Consider the following 18782-nt stretch of genomic DNA (forward strand, 5'->3'; position numbering starts at 1 on the left):
TGAGCGACAAGGTCATATGCGTCTGTGACCCGTCCGAAGACAAATTTTATTAGCATTCATTCTCAGAAGGAATAACCCAATGTAAGAAGTTAATGCTTAATTGTAAAGGGGGGGGGGGGGGGGCAGTTTTCCAACCTCATATTATTCGGCATAAGCACATTAATCCGTGTTACTAATGGCAGTTGTTGACGAAAATGCAGTAAAGTTACAATTTAACACAAACCGGACAGTTCAGTAAACAAAATTTCAAAACATTTAATGTGAGCGGAAACGTACGGAAATGACGCACGTGTTGACAATTTTATTTACCATTTTATTAAATATTATTAAACCATAAGAAGTAGTCTCGGGTCATTTTTTAGACTCAATAACAAATAAAATACAGTTCAGGCCTACTTATAAAGTTTGTCACAGTTATAGAACTCAAAGTAACAGCTTTAACAGAAAAGGTTTAAATTATGTGAAAACATCGAAAGAAAATTTACATAGGAGTTTGCAGAGTACATCCAACGAATGAACATTGCTATTTTTGCGACATAAGTATTTAATAAAGATTTCCCCTTCAAACCCCCCCCAAATGCCTTCATCCGTCCCGCCATTCTTTAACACTGAAATATAAAAAGGTACTCTAGGCTGTAAAAAAAAACACTACAGTAATATTTATATAAGAAGTGTATCTGCAAAAAAAATAAATTCAGTTGGTTCTGCTTGAATCCAAAATTTGTGGCTGACTTTATCAAAAAGACGCTTCCTGCAGTTCTGTCCTCATACATTTATAAAACGTGATATTTACATGGAAGTCAGACGGAGGGAGTTCAATGGCTATTCCTTCTGTTTGCACTTGAGGGCGCCAGCGTGGCGCGGAGTTGCGATCCCGGACAAGGACCGATCGCTGCTTTGCTTCTGCTAGGGACGTCCACTAGGGGGCAACGTGAGGTTGAGCATAAGTTCGTGAACGGCAGCAAATATCGTGCATTCACCTGGAGGAGAAAGTTTGAGAATACTTCAGAAATGAAATAATTTAACATTAACGGGTAGCCTGCTTTTCCTCCACACATTAGTTCTCTTGGTTACCTAGTTAACTTTCACCACTGTATTTACCATAACTTGTACCAATAACCACTCTCTATTGTGCATCTTATCAGTATGGTGGCCCACAGTATCTGCAGGGGATGCGTTCCAATACCTACTGTGGATAACAGCGAACCATCTGCAGACTCCATATACAAGGTCATTTTTATGTCCGTACACATGGTAATTGATAAATTATGTGCAGTAAGGCAAACATTACATTCAGAAATGTGCATTGTACATTATACCGCACTGTACAGTACTATACTCAAATAAAAGGGATTCTGACATTTGGGCCTAATTCTCAAGAGACTATAGAGTAATGAAAAAATATCACGTATCAAGTTGAATTAATGAATCTCCATCCTTTTTATACCCTGCAAAGGATTAAGGAACAATGGAAAAAACATTGTTACACATTTCACAATGTGACCACGATAAACCACAGCGACCGCAGATACAGGGGGGTAATGTAATCACTGTCTATTGTCATGTCTCTGTCAGCAGCAAGCAGTGTCAATTTAATTTTGCATGTGGCAATAAAGATTCTGATTATGATATTCAGAAGTCTCTCTCACTAACCGGATATTTAAGGATTGCTTAGAGGAACAGCAGCAATACGGGGTTCAAAAGTCAGGATCCCAAATCTGAGAGTCTATCGCCTTAATCTCTAAACTGTTTTGGCCGAATCAAATCAGTAAGCGATGCTCTGTTAGAGACTGCAGACTGACACTTCTCTGTCCCCATGTTAGTGAGCGTCATCTCCGCGTCCCCTTCACTGCCACCGCCCTCCATCAGACATGCGCGGGATCATCACAGAAGCCACCTGCGGCGTACAAGCAGGCCCCAGTTGGTCCTCACTGACCTTGGCGCGGCGGATGCATGTCGCTGAAGCGTTTGAGGATGCTGCTGACCATGAGCGCGGCGGCGCCGGAGGAGCTCTGCTGCCGCGGGATGTCGGCCTGCTGCGTGAGGCCCGTGGCCATGTCGTACACGATGGGCACGATGAGGCACACGGGCTCCTGGCCCAGGGGCATCCGCTGGGTCAGCTGGAGCTGCCAAAGACACAAACGTACTCATTTCTCTGTAGATCCATGGCACTGCGATGGAGTCCGTCAGTCAGAAAAAGAAACGCCACTGCCTTTAAGCGGCAGGACCGGCAATGCCTTTAAGCGGCAGGACCGGCAATGCCTTTAAGCGGCAGGACCGGCAATGCCTTTAAGCGGCAGGACCGGCAATGCCTTTAAGTAGCTTTGTTTAGACATGCTAGAAGTTCTGTGTGTCCAAAAGACCTGACTCCTTCACTGTCAAAAAAAGCACCAATTTGTACCATTGCAGGTACAGTGATTGTCACTGGGGCTGTACCCTCAGGGGTCTGCCAACTGTACCCTTGCTGTTTGTACCTTGGAGTACAAAACTACATCAGGGCTGTGTCCTTTTGTCTGACAGCAAAGCTGGAGGGTTTTTTTGTGGAAACAGAGTAAGGGAAAAGACCCAGGAGGATAGCAGGTTGCAGCCCACTTACGAAGAACAGCATCTTGGATTTGAGCACCACGGCGACAGTCCCTGGGGGGGCGATGGGGGGTGCGCTGGGGGGAATGGTCAGACAGAACTGCACGTTCCATTTCAGCTGGGCAGCCTGGTCTGGGAACTGGGGCAAAGGGAACCCAGTAAAGTCAGGGAAGAAGGACGATGATACAGCGACACACCAGAGTATTAAACAAAAAAAACACATAAAACCATGGAATATAAAATGGTGGTAATAAAGATGAGATAGAGAGTCAGCAGGCCTGATCTTTTAAAGGAAGGCTGTTAGCGAGAGGAGGTGCTGTTACGGAGAGCCGGGTCGCCCTTGGGTTTTAGCCCAGGACCCTTCTCTGGCGATAGCGACCACGGACACTCACCATCTCCAGCTTCATGATGCGCACACAGTCGCGGAGGATGTTGGTGGGGGCCCCCAGCAGCCTGGTAAAAGCATTCAGTGTGTTGTACTTGAAAGGAGGGCCGGCCACCTGGTGGGAGACCAGACGCCATTAACGTCACTTCCTGTTCGAACACTCACCCACCCCCAGTGCCGTTTGCGCAGGATTCTGTGGATCCACCTACGCATTTCTTAATGAACACTGCCTGGATCTCCTATCTCCGTCTTATTCTACAGACGTCCTGTAGACTCAGAGAGAAGCAGCTTTCCTGCTGGAAGGGGCTCTACACCAGCAGATAAGGTGAGCGCCAACTCTGGAGGACAGAGCTCCAGGTCTATGGCCTGAACCCAGACAGAGCCACAGATACACAAACGAAGGAGACTGCAAAGGAAGCCGGTGGCCGGCAGCCGCCCGCATGCTGCTCACCCTGGTCTCAAAGAACTTCTCCAGCATCTGCAGCTCCTCCTGGGCCCAGGGCCCCAAATTCTCAGGCGTCACCTTCAGCTGCAGCGTCTGGTACGTCTTGGGATTCAGCACCACGCGGCACTTCAGACCCTCCGTCTTGAACATGATGACACCGGGCTCGCTGGACGCGACGATGTTCAGCTGTGCCGGGCGGGAGGGACAAGTCAGGGGCCCCGTTGGCACTCGAGGGGCCACAGGGGGACAGGGAAGGGGGGGTAGGGACTCACGTTGGGCTCCTGCTGGATGATCCTCTGAAGGTGCCTCCTCATGAAGACGGATCCCAGAAAGCGCTCCAGTGGAGAGCAGAGGTAGCTGCCGGCCAGCGCTGGGACCAGGCCCGGTGTGGACGAGGGCAGCAGCAGCACGTGCAAGGCGTTGTGGGTAAGGACAGTGGGGATGGAGGCCGCCCAGGAGCGTTGAGGTAGCTTACGGGGGGGTAGCATGCTGGTTGATAGGGCTGGAGGGGGGAGGCACAGGAAGCAGGGCATTAACCGACCAATCAGACTCAGCAGCACGGACCTCTGTACCTCAAAGGCTGTTGGTACTTACAACTGGCAGCGCGCGGCGAATGAGAGGCATCTGGGATGGGGGAGGGGAGGGAGGGGTTTCCCGGCGACATGCCGAGGATGCGAGTGCCGGGCGAGGGGCCAGACACCTGGGGAGAGCCTGGCCAGCCTCCGGGTCGTTGCCCGGGAGATACCATGGTATAGGGTGAGCTGGGATCCAGAGTGCCTGAAAGGTACAGACAGCGGGGCATCGAGGTCACATCCATCTTTTTCAGCAATAAAAACACCTTCCTCATCATCCTCTTCACCATCATCATCCTCCACCATAGGCATCAGGACATTTCAAATTGACAGGATGAGTGTCAAATGACCCAGTGTAGTGGATTTTACCACTCTAGCTCACAAGACTGTCACACAAATAAAAAAAAGGCAAATAGCATGAAATATAACAAATTCCCTCCAAAAAGATTCTTTTCTAGCAGGCTGCTGCAGACTGGATGGACAGCCTGACCAGCAGGGGGCACCCTGACCACAGGCAGACACCCCAAACACCAAATCCCTCACAGAGGGACAAGATGAGAAGCCAGGAAGTCATTTCATCAGGGCCTCCCGTAATCCCCCTCCAGAAAGCTACACACCAGGACCGTCACAGAACAAGCCTAGATTTTCACCCACACATTTTTCAAACACTTATTCAATTGAGATTCTAAGGTAGCAGGCAGCCAACTTAATAGTTTTAATAATGCGTGTTTTTAGCAGCTTGATGGACAAAGGATATTTAAAAAGCTCTCTAAACTAATGGAAATTAAAAAAAAAAAAACATTGGACACCTGCGATGGTTTTGCCTATTCTGGCGGCCTAGAATATCACCGGGGGCGGGGAGCTGGGGGGTGTCGCACAAAGCAGGATTTCTCAGTTAGCTGGGTTAAGCTGCAAGTGATAATCGTCCAATAAGAGTTTAAGTAAGGAGCATTCCTATTGGACAATCATGACTTTTAGCTTAAGTTAACCAGCTCTGCTATCTGGGCACACAAACTGCATATTAAACACCATACAGTGTGATAAAAATGCAGCAGCTCAAAACTGCCACCAGGAGGAAGTTTGAACACATGACCCCTGCACTGGGGCTCCTGTTAGGTTCAGGACCGAAATGAATCTGTGACCGATCACTGAACATTCACAAACGAGTCCATCAGTCGCCATAAGGCAGGTGGCGCGGGGACGATGGAGCAGGTGTAAAAGACACACAATGGCACGCACGCGCGCGCACACGCGCGCACACACACGCACGCACACACACGCGCGCACACACACGCGCGCACACACACGCGCGCACACACACGCGCGCACACACACGCGCGCACACACACACGCGCACACACACACGCGCACACACACACGCACACTCATTTGTTGTTTGTACCCCAGACCATCACAAGGTGGCGCCATTGTCCTGCTACTTACCAGGGGATGGTGTGGGCATCATGGAGGGCGAAGGCACCACGTTCTGGTGGTATGGGTTGGGCGGGGACGTGAGTGGTGGGTAAACCGCCCCCCCTAGAGACTGCTTTGCAAACTGAAACAAAGAGGAAGAAGAGCTGAGACTGGGGAGAGCATGTGTGTGACTGATGGGGAGCTGGGACACGAGACGGTCCATTACGTCCACGCCCACCGGGGACGGCGGGTTGTCGTCCTCGTTCACAGAGGGCCGCCTGGCATCCTGGTTACTGTCCGCAAACATGTTCAGGAACGTCTGTGGAAGGAGGCGGGAGAAGAGCTGCAATGACAGACGGCTCTTCCCAGCCAATCAAAGTGAAGTTCGCCCAAAATGACGCAGAGCAGAATCACAAAGCACAGCCTCAGATTCACATTTTAATGAGCTCCGGCTTTTGTTTCAAAAGTAGTTACCCATAATGCCTTGGGAAGTGAAGAAGGAAGCCAGTTATGATTTACAAATGCAGGCGTCGATCTGGGAATGGATAGGGACGGTAATACCGAGGGACAGTGTTTGCTCGAGGGGCCCCGAATATAGCAATGGGAGACTTCGGTAGCTAATAAGATTGCTTGTGTAAATATTAAAACACTTTCTATGGAGACGCCATCCTCCTGGCAAAGAGGCTGAAAAGCCGGAGCTGTACCTTAAGACCTGGTGCCGGGTAGAATCCCTCCACGATTTTAGTGTTGTCAAAGAGGCTGTAGGCGCCATCGCGGATGGCCACCACGCCGCGGCTGCGGCAGTAGATGTCGATGCAGTAGACGCTGCGGAAGGCCAGGCGGATGTGCGTGGGTGACTGGGGCAGGATGGAGAAGCACTGGTAGGCCGTGTTGGTCCTCTGGGTGAGGCCAAGCATGGGCACCGTGGGAAGCTTATTGATGGCAGTGAGGGGGGCCTGGGTGTCAGCGAGAACCTGCGAGACGGGGGCCGCCAGCAGACCTTCAGCTTGGGGATCTTTAACAATGGCGCTAAACCTGCCGCCTTTATTTGGACTAAGTTCAGACGCCCGTACTTCTGAATAAATGCAAATACCACAAGCAGGAAGCGTTTGCCAATCCTGACGCACCTGCAGGAGCTGCACCACAGTGGGGGTCTTGTTGAACATCTCCTGTAGCTGATGGAGGATGATGTTATGGCAGTTGCTGCAGCCCGAGTTGGGCCCCACTGTGCCCAGGGAGAGGTGGCATCGATGGCTGCTAGAGGTCCACTGGATGGTCACCTGGATTAGGACGCGACGGAACAGAAAAATCAAACACGGTTATATGACGGCACTGGTCCTTCAGCCCCGGCTACAGCGGGCAGCTGTCAGGCTAATTGGGTCCTTCATCAGCGTTTATCCCACAGACTCGCCCCCGCTTCAGTACAAAGCTTTCAGCCAGAACATTAACAGCAGGCTGGGGAGCAGCAGCCTGCCGTGAGTATTTCTCACGAGCAACGTGAAACAGTTATGATGCTGAAGGGCGATTTTCTCATGCTCACCGAGCTGCCCTTGGTGGCTCCATAACACAGCACCAGTTTGCGGTAGTTATACAGCCGGACCTCAGAGAAGAGACTCAGATAGGACGGCATGTCTGCGGGCGGGAGGGGGGGGGGACGGGGGGAGACAGAGCAGGCAGCCATTAGAGAAGACTGATCGCTCCCGAGTTCAGCACACTGCTAGGCTCGCTGTCACAGCAGCCATTTTAACTGCAGGGATGAAAACTGAGAATCACACAAAAGGCTTGTCAGGAAAGCCTGTCTACTGAGGGACGAGTTACAATCGTGTCAATAAACCAATGCAGTTCAGCCAAACTCCAGCTCGTAGTGAAAACTCTCATTTGTACTGACGGCGACGGTGGAACAAGCTTCTTAGTCAGTCATTGCTAAAAGGAAAAGTGTTTTGGCTGGCGGTGGGGTGTCCCACATACCCAGCAGGGAGCTGGCGTAGTCCAGCACACACTCGTACAGCTTGCTGATGCTGCTCCAGTCGTTGAGGAACATCTCCACCACCTTGCGTCCACCCACAGGTTCCGACAGAGGGTTCTCGTACGTCAGGTACACGCGGCGTGTGGGTGCTGTGGGGAGACGCACGCACACAGGGCTATCGATTCCCTAAAGTTCAAGACTCCTGCTCGTGTCAAAAGCTGAGTATTACAGTTCACAGCTACAACACAAACGCGTCAGCAGGACGCTCAGTAAAGCCGGCCACAGCTCAGAGTCGTTCTAACGAAACAGACACAGACTCCAAGTCTAGAGCAGCCAACCATTAAAGTGAAAAATCACAGCTTTCACATGTCTACTCCACAATCAACTAAACACACATTGAAAAACGAATCACTTAATTAGAATTCATAGAGAACTGACCCCACTCCAAACTATAGCGTATTTGAAAAGATTTCAACGTGCTTTTATTTTAATATGATGCAAATAGTATCTATCTGCAGGGTAAATGTGACTTGGGGACATAGAAGCTATAATCCAAGTGAGTGCAAGTAATATTAAACATGTTTGTTAGGTTTTTTTCGTATACAGTAAAATCCCGTTATAGTGGACTCGCTAATAACGGAGTATCGTCTATAACGTATGAGGTCCGCTGGTCCCGGCCGTGCGTCTTTAAGAACATGCAGAAAAAGCATCGGATATAACGGACTCGCTTATAACGGAATTTCGTTCATAACGGACAAACAATTTGGTCCCTAGGGCCGCTTTTAGCTGTAGTTTTGTTCGCTATAACGGACATGCAGGCTCCGCCCACAAGGCGCGTGGCATGCCGGTGATATCCAGCGCAGATACGGAGTCGGGATTATTAATAGTCACGCATCTGCTCAGGTAAAGTTGGATTACTACATGTACAATATAATAATCTATACCACAAGTGTGTCTGCTGGGGTGTGGCATGAGTAAATGGTGTCTTGTAGTTGTGTTCTGGGCATACAGCAACTCTGGATATAACGGATTGTTTTGCCAGGTCCCTTGAAGTCCGTTATAACGGGATTTTACTGTATTATACAAAAGACGGGCAGCTCGTGTGGGGGGTGAGGCCGTCACTGCGCACACACCTGGCTCCTTGCTAGATGTGCTGCTGAGGGGGCAGTTGGAGAAGACCAGCTCCACCAGCCATGTGCGGTTGTTGCGGCCCTGAAGACGGAAGGTGCAGTCCAGCAGGGTGCGTTCCAGGGCCTTCTGGGTCTCCTCGCTCACCCCTTTGCAGCCTGGGATTCTGGGACACCAGGAAACTGACCTCAGCACAGACTCGGAAGATAAACCTCCATTCAAAACAGCTTTCTTTCTCGTTGGTCTGAGGCCAAAAGTCAAAGAAGATCAGAGGCCTTAAGATAAAAAGCCAGGGTACAACAGAGTTCTAAGAGAAGCGCTACAGGGAATATTCACCTGAGGATACGGATGGCATGACTACAACCATCCCCTTCTACCTGCACTCCTTGGTGCGGAATCTCCATGTTGGACAGCTGGAGGAAGATGACAAAGATACTTTTTGAAGATGTTTGTCTGAAGACCACATAGCCATGTGGGTGGTATAACAGCCCCTGAAGGAGCGTGCTGTAGATCGACAGAGCACTGGGCGAACGACGCAAAGCTTGTGCATTCTAATACTAGGGAGCTCACATAAATTATAGCCTTTCCCTCAACTGCAAGCGGTTTTGGATAAAAGTGTCCGATAAATATGAAAATGTAATTAATTTCATACTGCAGCCTAAATGAGGACCTGCAGAGGACACTCATGTGCTGTGCGACTCAGGCTAAAAGACTTCAGTCAAAGAACTTCAAAGCTGCAGCCAGCTTTGATATAGTTGCAATTATTAAACAATAAGAGATAAAGGGTTGTCCCCCAGACACTGCATTACCTCATACCGCAAGCCGATGAAGGGCATGTTAGTGTCACATGTGGCCACCAGGTGGGCCAGCGCCTTATTGAAGGCACACATCTCCCCCGAGCGCCTGGGCTTCTTGGCTTCCACAGGACCCTTGTCCCCAGACAGCTGTGGAGGATCACTGGCAGCTCAGTACACAATGGGACACCAAGACAGAACAGAAGCTACAGAACTCTGCTTCTGAAAGTTTATTTTGGCATGTAATCTGACTTAAAGCACTCGCAAAAAATGTTAGCTCTCATTCAATAGAAAATACAAAAAAAATATTTTTTCCCCAAAATCAAAGGGTCCTTCTTGGAGATGATAGCCAAAGGTCCCTTCCTGCGGAGCCAAAGAGCATTATGGGATTTCCCAGAGGCGACTGCAAAAGGCCGGCCTGTCAGCTGCTCTCAGCTCTGACATGTCAGCCTGCTCACATCCTCAGCGAATCAGACACTGGAGCGAGCGCTTCCAAACCAGGGGGACATGCAAACCTTTGTCCCGAAACACACGAATACAGCAATGCGACTTCTTCCATTAGCTCTGCTCCCCGCCCCCCAACAGGGTGTGGGTGCCGCCCACCTTCCTCTTGGCCCCTGGCCTGACCGCCCTGCCAGACACCGTGTCCTGGACCAGCTCCTCCAGGGTGGGCTTGAACTGCTTCAGCAGTTGGGCACTGGCCGGCCCGTCGTCACCCTCCGGATGCACCACGGACAGGAAGTAGTACCTGAAGTCCAGCTCGGTGGGGCACCCGGGAGAGTCGAGCATCTCCACCACCTACAGGATGTGACCCAGGCCAGAAGGTGATTGTCACCCTGGGACTTTTAACATCATCCAGGAAGGCATCATATTCTATTTAGTACTACAACCTGATCAAGACCTTAAGGTGTCGCATGTAAATAAATCTACAACTGGGAAAAGTGGATACATAGTATATTTTTCATTTTCTAGAAATCATATATTACTGTGCATTGTTAAGTTTATCATATATATTAATCACATCAGGGTTAAATAGGGTTCTATGTTACAGAATAAGATAAAGCTAAACCCAGAGAGGCAAAGGAGACTCAATCCAAGACCAACATCAGCATCTCCTTCAGGTACGAGGTAAGGACATAACCACCAAACAGGGAGACGATCTGCTTGCACCATATATGGCATTGCGAGAATGTAATATTGCGAATTTGCATTGCTACACACATGTACAGGACATGCATTTATGAACAAAACAAAAAACAGGGACTTACAATGTAGTACTGGGGGAGGCGGGTGAGCCTGACGAAGAGGCAGTGCTTGGACAGGCTGCCGGCCGGGTGCGAGGCGGCATTGGCCAGGGGCAGCGTGTCGCTGCACACCGTGGGCAGGTGCTTCACCGAATGCCGGCACCTCTGCTCCCCCAGCCAAAACCTGCGGTCAACAGCGGCACAACCTTTATCGGAGATTGATGCTAGGAGAGATCCGGGCCGCGGCCGACAGCAGCACAGCCTCTACCAGAGAGATCCGGGCCGCAGCCGACAGTGGCACAGCCTCTACCAAGAGATTCGTGCTTAGAGAGATTCAGACAGCGGCCGACAGCGGCACAGCCTCTACCAGAGAGATTCAGACAGCGGCACAGCCTCTACCAGAGAGATTCAGACAGCGGCCGACAGTGGCACAGCCTCTACCAGAGAGATCCGGGCCGCAGCCGACAGCGGCACAGCCTCTACCAAGAGATTCGTGCTTAGAGAGATTCAGACAGCGGCCGACAGCGGCACAGCCTCTACCAGAGAGATTCAGACCGCGGCACAGCCTCTACCAGAGAGATTCAGACAGCGGCACAGCCTCTACCAGAGAGATTCAGGCTTAGAGAGATTCAGACAGCGGCCGACAGCGGCACAGCCTCTACCAAAGAGATTCAGACTGCGGCCAACAGCGGCACAGCCTCTACCAAGAGATTCGTGCTTAGAGAGATTCAGACAGCGGCCGACAGCGGCACAGCCTCTACCAGAGAGATTCAGACTGCGGCCAACAGCGGCACAGCCTCTACCAAGAGATTCAGGCTTAGAGAGATTCAGACAGCGGCCAACAGCAGCACAGCCTCTACCAGAGAGATACAGACAGCGGCACAGCCTCTACCAGAGAGATTCAGGCTTAGAGATACAGACAGCGGCCGACAGCGGCACAGCCTCTACCAGAGAGATTCAGACAGCGGCACAGCCTCTACCAGAGAGATTCAGACAGCGGCACAGCCTCTACCAGAGAGATTCAGACAGCGGCACAGCCTCTACCAGAGAGATTCAGACAGCGGCACAGCCTCGGCACAGATGGGGGCTTGATTCTGTGCTCATGGGTACAAAAGCTTTTTGCTCAAACACCAGGTCGGTGAGTATCACTAAAGGTAATGCTAATGCCCAATATGTCACAACCAAATTACCCCCCCACCACACCACCAACCGCTGAGCACATGACATGTAAAAGGAACATTACTTGAGCTGCTGCAGCCAGGAAACAAGGCGCCTGGCATCATCGTTGATGGACTTCTCGATGTCGTCGAGCATCGACTGATCTACGGGAAAGGCGGAGAGTCATTTCCTTCTGACTAACGGCTCAGTGGCCCCGCGATGAGGGCAACTAAGGTCTCCCGACGACTTTGCTTCCCCTGCTTACCGAGGCCGTACAGCATGGGCTGGAACATTCCGGAATGCAAATCCACAAATATGTGGAGGCATTCTGAGCGCCCGCAAGGCTCCAGGATGGGGATGACGAGAGTGGGCAGAGCGGACTCCATGAAGGCTGCAGGGTGACATAATATTCTGGGCTTCAGTCTGAGTTTGAAATGAGGGGATCTTGCTGCACTGCGGCGCAAACACCCTGCCAGTCGTCACCAGGTCACCGTATCCCACGTCACTCACAGTTCTCATTGGGGTTATAGCCCTTCAGGACAGCTTTCAGCTCCAGCAGCTTCTGGTGGGACCGGGCGTGTACGCTGTCGATCAGCAGCTTCTCCACTGACAGGTGGTCGATCTGCGAGACAGGACGGGCGTGGGAATCAAGAGGCAGAAGCGACCTTGCCAGGGCCACATTCATCCAAATGGCACAAGGATAACACTGGTCAACTGTGCCAAGGGTTACACGCAAACAAATACGTGTCCAGTTAAAGACACTCGGGTACACTTTCTGGTCTTGCCTTCAAGGCCCTCTCCGTTAGTTTAGAGTCGCATGCCGGCAGTGGAGGTTCATGGGATATCTGCAGAGGCTTGGAGCCGTCGGCCTCGTCGATCTTGATGCTGACCCTGTGTATGGGCGCGGTTCCAGTCTTCCTGCCCAGCACCTGCTGGCTGTAATGAAGGACAGGACATTCTGTACCAACAGACGAACCTGAGCCCTACAATCAGCTTCTGATCAAAATAAATATGACTTAATTCCATCAGGGGTGTCGATTTCTCATGCTGAGAAACGACGCCGCAGAATGGCGGCGGCCAACTCACTTCCAGACGGAGAGGACGAGGCATTTGGCGGGAGAGTAGCGCTCCACCTGGACGAGGTCGCCCCAGCGCTCACGGATTAGCATGAGGGCTTGGGAGTGCAGCACCTCCAGCTGCAGTGACAGGCAGAACGAATCTGCGGGCCCCCCGGTTAAGGACCAACACTTCGGCTGCCACTGAAGGGCGTAGTGTAAATAGCTGACCACTGTGGGCCAAGGTAGGCGGCCATTCGGCTTTCCAGGCTCTGGAGGATATTCAGAGTCTGATTAAATTATGAAGACAAGCCACCATAACGATGCAGAAACCTTCCAATCGGATTATCCTGTCTGCTTTGAAAACGGCAAGTATGAGAGCTTTTCCCAGTTTCACAGCAAGTTGGTTGGAAACAATTTTACAACTTATAGATTCTACAACAGGGATACAGAAGGTGAACTGGTGAGTTCTCTCTCTTGCATGCACGTACGCGACCATGACTGCTCTGCATAGAGAAACATGCAAATACGTGTGTCGACGTGATCGCTTGCCATTCAGAGCACAGTGCGCGGATGCGGAGGTGCCACAGGTAATCGCTTGCTATCGCTAATCGCTGGAAGTCTCACAAACGATGGCCGGTAGACCTGGTGGGGCTGAGGAAAATCACACTGCTTGAACAATTCAGCATGCTAGTATTTATTTATTTCTTGAAATTCCAGTAATAACTTTATCGCGATAATAAGACTTGAACTGTTGCACCGTTTCTTGCAAGTTCTCCAAGAATGAAGACAGCATGGGCCAGTCTTCCGAAGAGTCATTTCCTTCTGATTAATGGCTCAGTGGCCCTGCGATGAGGGCATCTAAGGTCTCCCGACGACTTTCTAGCATGTCTAGCATGCAAGCGATGGCGTTATGTGGCATTTCAGAGTAACGGAGATCAGTCGATGAGCACGGAGCCAGCATACTGATCGGCTCATCAAGATGCCTTCTGGAAAGGCGGCTGCGTGCAAGAGGCCGGTGGCCAGTAAATCCATCAGTGATGGGAGAATGTAACACTGGCAGTAAGGATGCAGGGAAAAGCCACGGGAATCCTCAGTCGCCCTCACCTGACAGGGGGCGCTAGCGTGGAAGCTGCCAGGACAGGAGCAGCAGGGAACAGGGTCACGCTGCATTTAAACACCAGCCCAGCAAACAGGGTTACATTCACAGAAAAGGTACAGGGGTAGAAGAACAGACTGAACAATACAAAAGGTAAGATGTCATAAATAACTATTAAATATTACAGACAGTTAAAAGATGCTTAAGATCAGCTTCTGATTTAAAAAAACTAACTAAAAAAGCCTCTGGCTTAGCATGGGGGGGGGCATGGTAATCGCTTCCACGAATATAATGGGGTCACCGGCATGAAAATCTCGTCGCTCAGTCCAAACTCTCTAACAGAACTTTTATTGCATTCAAATGAATTCATTGCTTTAAACTGGGATTCCCTCACTTGCCCATAGAGGGCACTCTGTAGGCAAATTTATGAGCTCAGTTTGAGGGGGACAGAAAACTGTCACACAGAAAAGCTCACGGCCACCTCTAGTGCCCCAGCCATGGGCAGCATAGCGCTGCTTTCCCATCCCCCCCCCCACCCCCACCAAATCCGGAAGAGGTGCAGGTCCCACCAACATCAAGGTTCCCCTGTTGGATGCCCGTAAGGATACGAAGGCAGTTGAACATATCCTGCAGGGGCTTCTCGTCAGCGAAGAGCCGGGACTGCACCAGCGAATGGATGAAGGTCACCTGCAAGCTGTGCACCAGAGCGCGACCATCTACGGGCGGAGAGACCGAGGGAACTGGTCACTGAAGCCGCCCTGAACTACAGTCCGCGACACACTGATCTCCTACCCTGCTGACATGACAACACGATGCCCACCTCCCGTCTCCTTGTCCTCCACCAGGATCTCCAGCTTCAGAAGCCTCCACGGTATTTCTGGGTCATCCCCCATCACGGTCAGCGTGGCTTCAAACTCGCCCTCCACGCGAAACTTCACACGCCCGTTGGCTTCAGAACATGATGCGGTATCCATCAGTCATTCCACAACCTTAAACTGAGACTCCCTCAGCTGTACACGTTACTGCTGGAACCTGAACGATAATGATCCTTCACCTGGAAATTCTTCAATAGGGACTTGAAAACAAAGCCAATTCAGATTTCCCACATGACGCGAAGTAACGCGACATCGCCTGAGAGAAACAGGCGAACGCAGCAGAGAAGAACACACTGCCCTAAGGTCAGATTGCACCCAGCTGGCCCTTACCCACTGTGAGGTTGGTGACCAGCTGCGGCGGCAGGTCTGTGGTAACCAGCCGATGTCGCAGGATCTGGTTAAGCTGGTTCAGGGTGCTCTGCTTCTCCTGCTTGGTGATGGGATCTGGTGGGATGATCTTTTCCTGTGGTCATTACACACAAAGCCTTAAACTCAGGTGCCCAGTGCAAACACGTTTGAATAAATGCAGACAAATCTTATCAGTAAATAAAAACAATAATAGCATAAATGTGTGTGAGTGCGACACTATCTTAAGACTCAAAGCAACACATCAGGAAGTACTGTTGGATTTTTGGATCAGATCTATAATTAGGTACAGTATGAAACTAACTAAGCACTTATTAGACCTATGATTGCAGCATCCATCGTTCCCAAAACATCAGGAGACATTTGTACTGGATCATTTGGACACTAAGACGGCAGCAGGGTGCTAACCCTGATGCAGGCTGGGAGACGGGGATAGGAGCCTGTGGTCAGCACGTCGACCGCGAAGGGGATGGCGAAGCTCGGCAGGCGGGCGTGGACGAGGGCGTCCCGTGCCAGCGACGCCAGCCGGTCCGCTGTGTCGACAAACAGGAAGGCCTGCTGGTCCAGGAAGTTGGATATCATCTGTTCCAAAGGGCCGAAAAATAAGCCCATTAGTCAACAATACAAGGTAACAGGGGCCAGAAACCATTTTCTACACTGTCCTTTCCATTCATCGACCGACAGACTTGATTAACTACTTTTCCTAAAGTTATTTAATGTTCTACAAAGCAAAATGATTAAAATGAACACTCAGGTGTCATTTGCAGTACAAGCAACGTGTAATTTGAGGCGCAAAACGAGGCGACGGGCACTGACACATACCGCACATTTCTCCACCTTCCCAGCATTGCTGGCCCACTTCACCAGGGCCAGCAGCCGCACAAACAGCTGGCGGGTGCGACTGGCAAACTGCACGATCTCGATTTTCCTGTCATAAGTAAAGTGACCACATCAGACGTAAATCAAGCACATCACGCAGCACACGCTCAATCCACATTCCCGCAGGGCAAAGGTGACCACTGCCCACGGCTGCCTGCATTTCCCCAGTAGCAAAACCGTGCAACTCAGAAAATATTACCTTTCCATGTCTGTCTTTCGGGGGAGTCTGTGGAACAAAATAATAAAGACTGTCAGTAGAATTATTTTCCAGAACACAGCAAGTTAGATGTATGAACTGAAGGCCAAACAAAACTGAGATACTACAAGTAATCAACTCAGCGAAGAAAGGGTAATGACTCTCCGTAAATACAAGAGGCAGCACTAGATCCATGAAGCACTAAAGAACTTTTTAAATGTGTGATTTATAAATATGAAGTGATGGGAGCCAGACAAAACCACACAGAATAAGCTTCACAGTACTGACCTGTACCTACAGACAATATACTCAATGGACTAACAGAATCACTCACTTGCATAAATCACATTTTAACAGTAATTTTCAAACATTTCAAACTATGGACGAAATGATCATTCAACCACATAAAGTATATTTCACGCGAAATCTCATATTTACCACATGGACCATTCCATATTTATGAATTTCATGCGTAAACATATGCATACATAAGACATAAAAATAAACATATCTAAGGAGACGGGAGTTCGTTTCGATACAACTTCATTCGAATTGCAAGTCAGTGAATACTATCTTTTGCAAGGTTTTGCACACACAAAGGCTGGGGGGTTGTAAGCAGCAATATCACACCTGCTGCTTACTTTTGTTTAACAGGACAGGACGGGATAGGACTGGAAGCCACACACAGCTGGGTTTTTACTCACAGCTCAGCCAGCAGCGTGATCTCATGGTAAGATCGTTGCAGCAGGAACTCAATCAGCAAGCTGAGCCGAACCCCGTGAGTCGCCGGAGCCCCCGGAACAGGAACCTGGGGCGCCGAAGTTGGACCCCCGACCGGGACCAGTTGGCCATCTGAACCAATCTGTACCGGAGCCATTTTAAAAGTCAAGAGAACCGAGAGCCCCGGACTAGACAGCTGCGGGTTAGAAATGGAGGATGAAAAGTGAAAGTCGAAGACCCAAGTCGCTCTGGACAAAAGCTAAGCTATTTACACTACGCCTTGGGTCTTTTAGCTCGGTACTGGCGTCTTCTCTCCATCGGAAAGCTGACATAAACACGCTGATAAAATGAATTCCACTCAATGCTTCCGTACCGCCATCATTTTCTCCCACCGGAAGTGATTACAAATTCAAGACCCCGGATACGGAAGCTCCAGTTCGCCCCTCCCCCACAAGCGACAACCAATCACAACTTTGTCCAGTGACTCTAACCGTTGTTTTGACGTTTGATAAGTTTTTCCCCACCATGTTTTACGCATATTCTGTATATAAGGATGTATTTATGATACACAGAAGTCTCTTAGATATCTAAATATAAATTCGTACATTTAAATGATGAGCATGTCCTTTTATTTTATTGTTATGATTACTTAGGGGACGTACGCTGTCTCGGTGGAAGTGCCAATTGTTACCAACATAGTTTGAAAGCGGTTCCAGTGGCAACGCTTTGCTGCCTGGCAGTCTGGTTTCCTCACGCAGTGCGGGTGACATGCCGTATAGGTAAATAGATAACATATTAACGTTCAGGTAATGCATTTTTAGCTCTGCGAATCTTTCGTGTTTTGTATCTATGTAGCTAGTTCATAATAATTGTTTTATGGTTAATGTATATAACTGTTAAAGTACATATTCCCGATGGATATTGCTTGTTTAACTTTAACATAGATAAATTAATTTAATATTACTTACTTCATTTAATATTAATCAATGTAAAAACCCAGAACACCCCAACGCTTCTCTTGTAAAGACAGCACGTTTTTTGTAATAATTTACATAATCGTACAGTGATGCACCGATGTGTAAAATTTGCCCAGTACTGTTTTTGTCTAATTTAACAAATATCCCAATATACCGATATAGCCTGTTAACCAATATATCGCACATCTCTAAAAACGGTTGATGCTGCCAATACTGACCATTAAGAAAATATAATGAATATATTATACAAATTTCATCGTTGATAATCAGCGAAGCGTAAGTGGTGCACACAGCCTTAAAAGAATTGTCTGGACGGCGTTATTCCCACCCCGATATCCTGCCACTAAAAGGGTTGCTCTTTGAGTCAGCAGCCGTTTTCCATTCTGCATCCAGTCCTCTGTCAGACTTCTGAATCTTAACGGTAACCACACGCTAGACTGCACCCTTCCCTGACAATCTATAGTCAAATCACAAGCCTAATCAGTACTGTAGTTCAGCCTATGCTCAGTATTCCCTTCAGATTTCAAAGTACAATCAATAATCCAAAATCTCATCAAAGGTGCTGGGACTGTATTTTTTTTGGTTACCTCTATTTCTGGAATTAGAAAATAGCAAGCATTGAGACAGACTTACTTATATGTCGTGGGAGCTAATGCTAATTCTAGCTGCATGGTGTCCGTGAAACTTTAACAGCAGTTTTTTTTGGTCCATTTTACATTAACGCACACAATTCTTACAGATTCTTATGGTTACATTTTTCTTATTTTCAACTGCTGCTGTCATTAAGTCACCCTTCATGGTGTACTGTGAGATGATTTCAAAGTATCCTCTGTTCTTCAAATGCATTTATTGGCTTTCTTTTTGATAGAAGTAATTTCAAATATATATAACAATTAGATTTTAGTTAATGGCTATTTTCGCTCAAAC

General features: G+C 49.3%; 1 protein-coding gene across 2 annotated transcripts; it reads right to left on the reverse strand.

Annotated features, from left to right (window-relative positions):
- Positions 1-292: 292 nt before the first annotated feature.
- On the reverse strand, positions 293-17785 carry LOC125704492 (mediator of RNA polymerase II transcription subunit 14-like). 2 transcript variants are annotated; one of them, XM_048970097.1, is made up of 30 exons: positions 16863-17781; positions 16162-16188; positions 15906-16011; positions 15492-15665; positions 15048-15180; positions 14663-14791; positions 14451-14558; positions 12775-12907; positions 12474-12624; positions 12199-12310; positions 11954-12079; positions 11774-11852; positions 10555-10714; positions 9890-10084; positions 9302-9436; positions 8829-8905; positions 8498-8658; positions 7367-7513; positions 6939-7030; positions 6526-6678; positions 6103-6372; positions 5625-5717; positions 5429-5540; positions 4008-4190; positions 3686-3915; positions 3420-3599; positions 2976-3083; positions 2597-2722; positions 1937-2126; positions 293-980 (listed from the first exon to the last, which is right to left on the reverse strand). In XM_048970097.1, exons 1-30 carry the CDS (start codon positions 17033-17035, stop codon positions 907-909), a joined length of 4137 nt encoding a protein of 1378 aa, XP_048826054.1. In that variant the 5' UTR covers positions 17036-17781; the 3' UTR covers positions 293-906. The 2 variants fall into 2 exon arrangements, with proteins under 2 accessions (XP_048826054.1, XP_048826047.1); XM_048970090.1 differs by having other exon boundaries at positions 5429-5717; positions 16863-17785.
- Between the last annotated feature and the right edge of the window lie 997 nt (positions 17786-18782).

Source organism: Brienomyrus brachyistius, chromosome 1 (assembly GCF_023856365.1).
Source record: "Brienomyrus brachyistius isolate T26 chromosome 1, BBRACH_0.4, whole genome shotgun sequence".
Lineage (NCBI taxonomy): Eukaryota > Metazoa > Chordata > Actinopteri > Osteoglossiformes > Mormyridae > Brienomyrus > Brienomyrus brachyistius.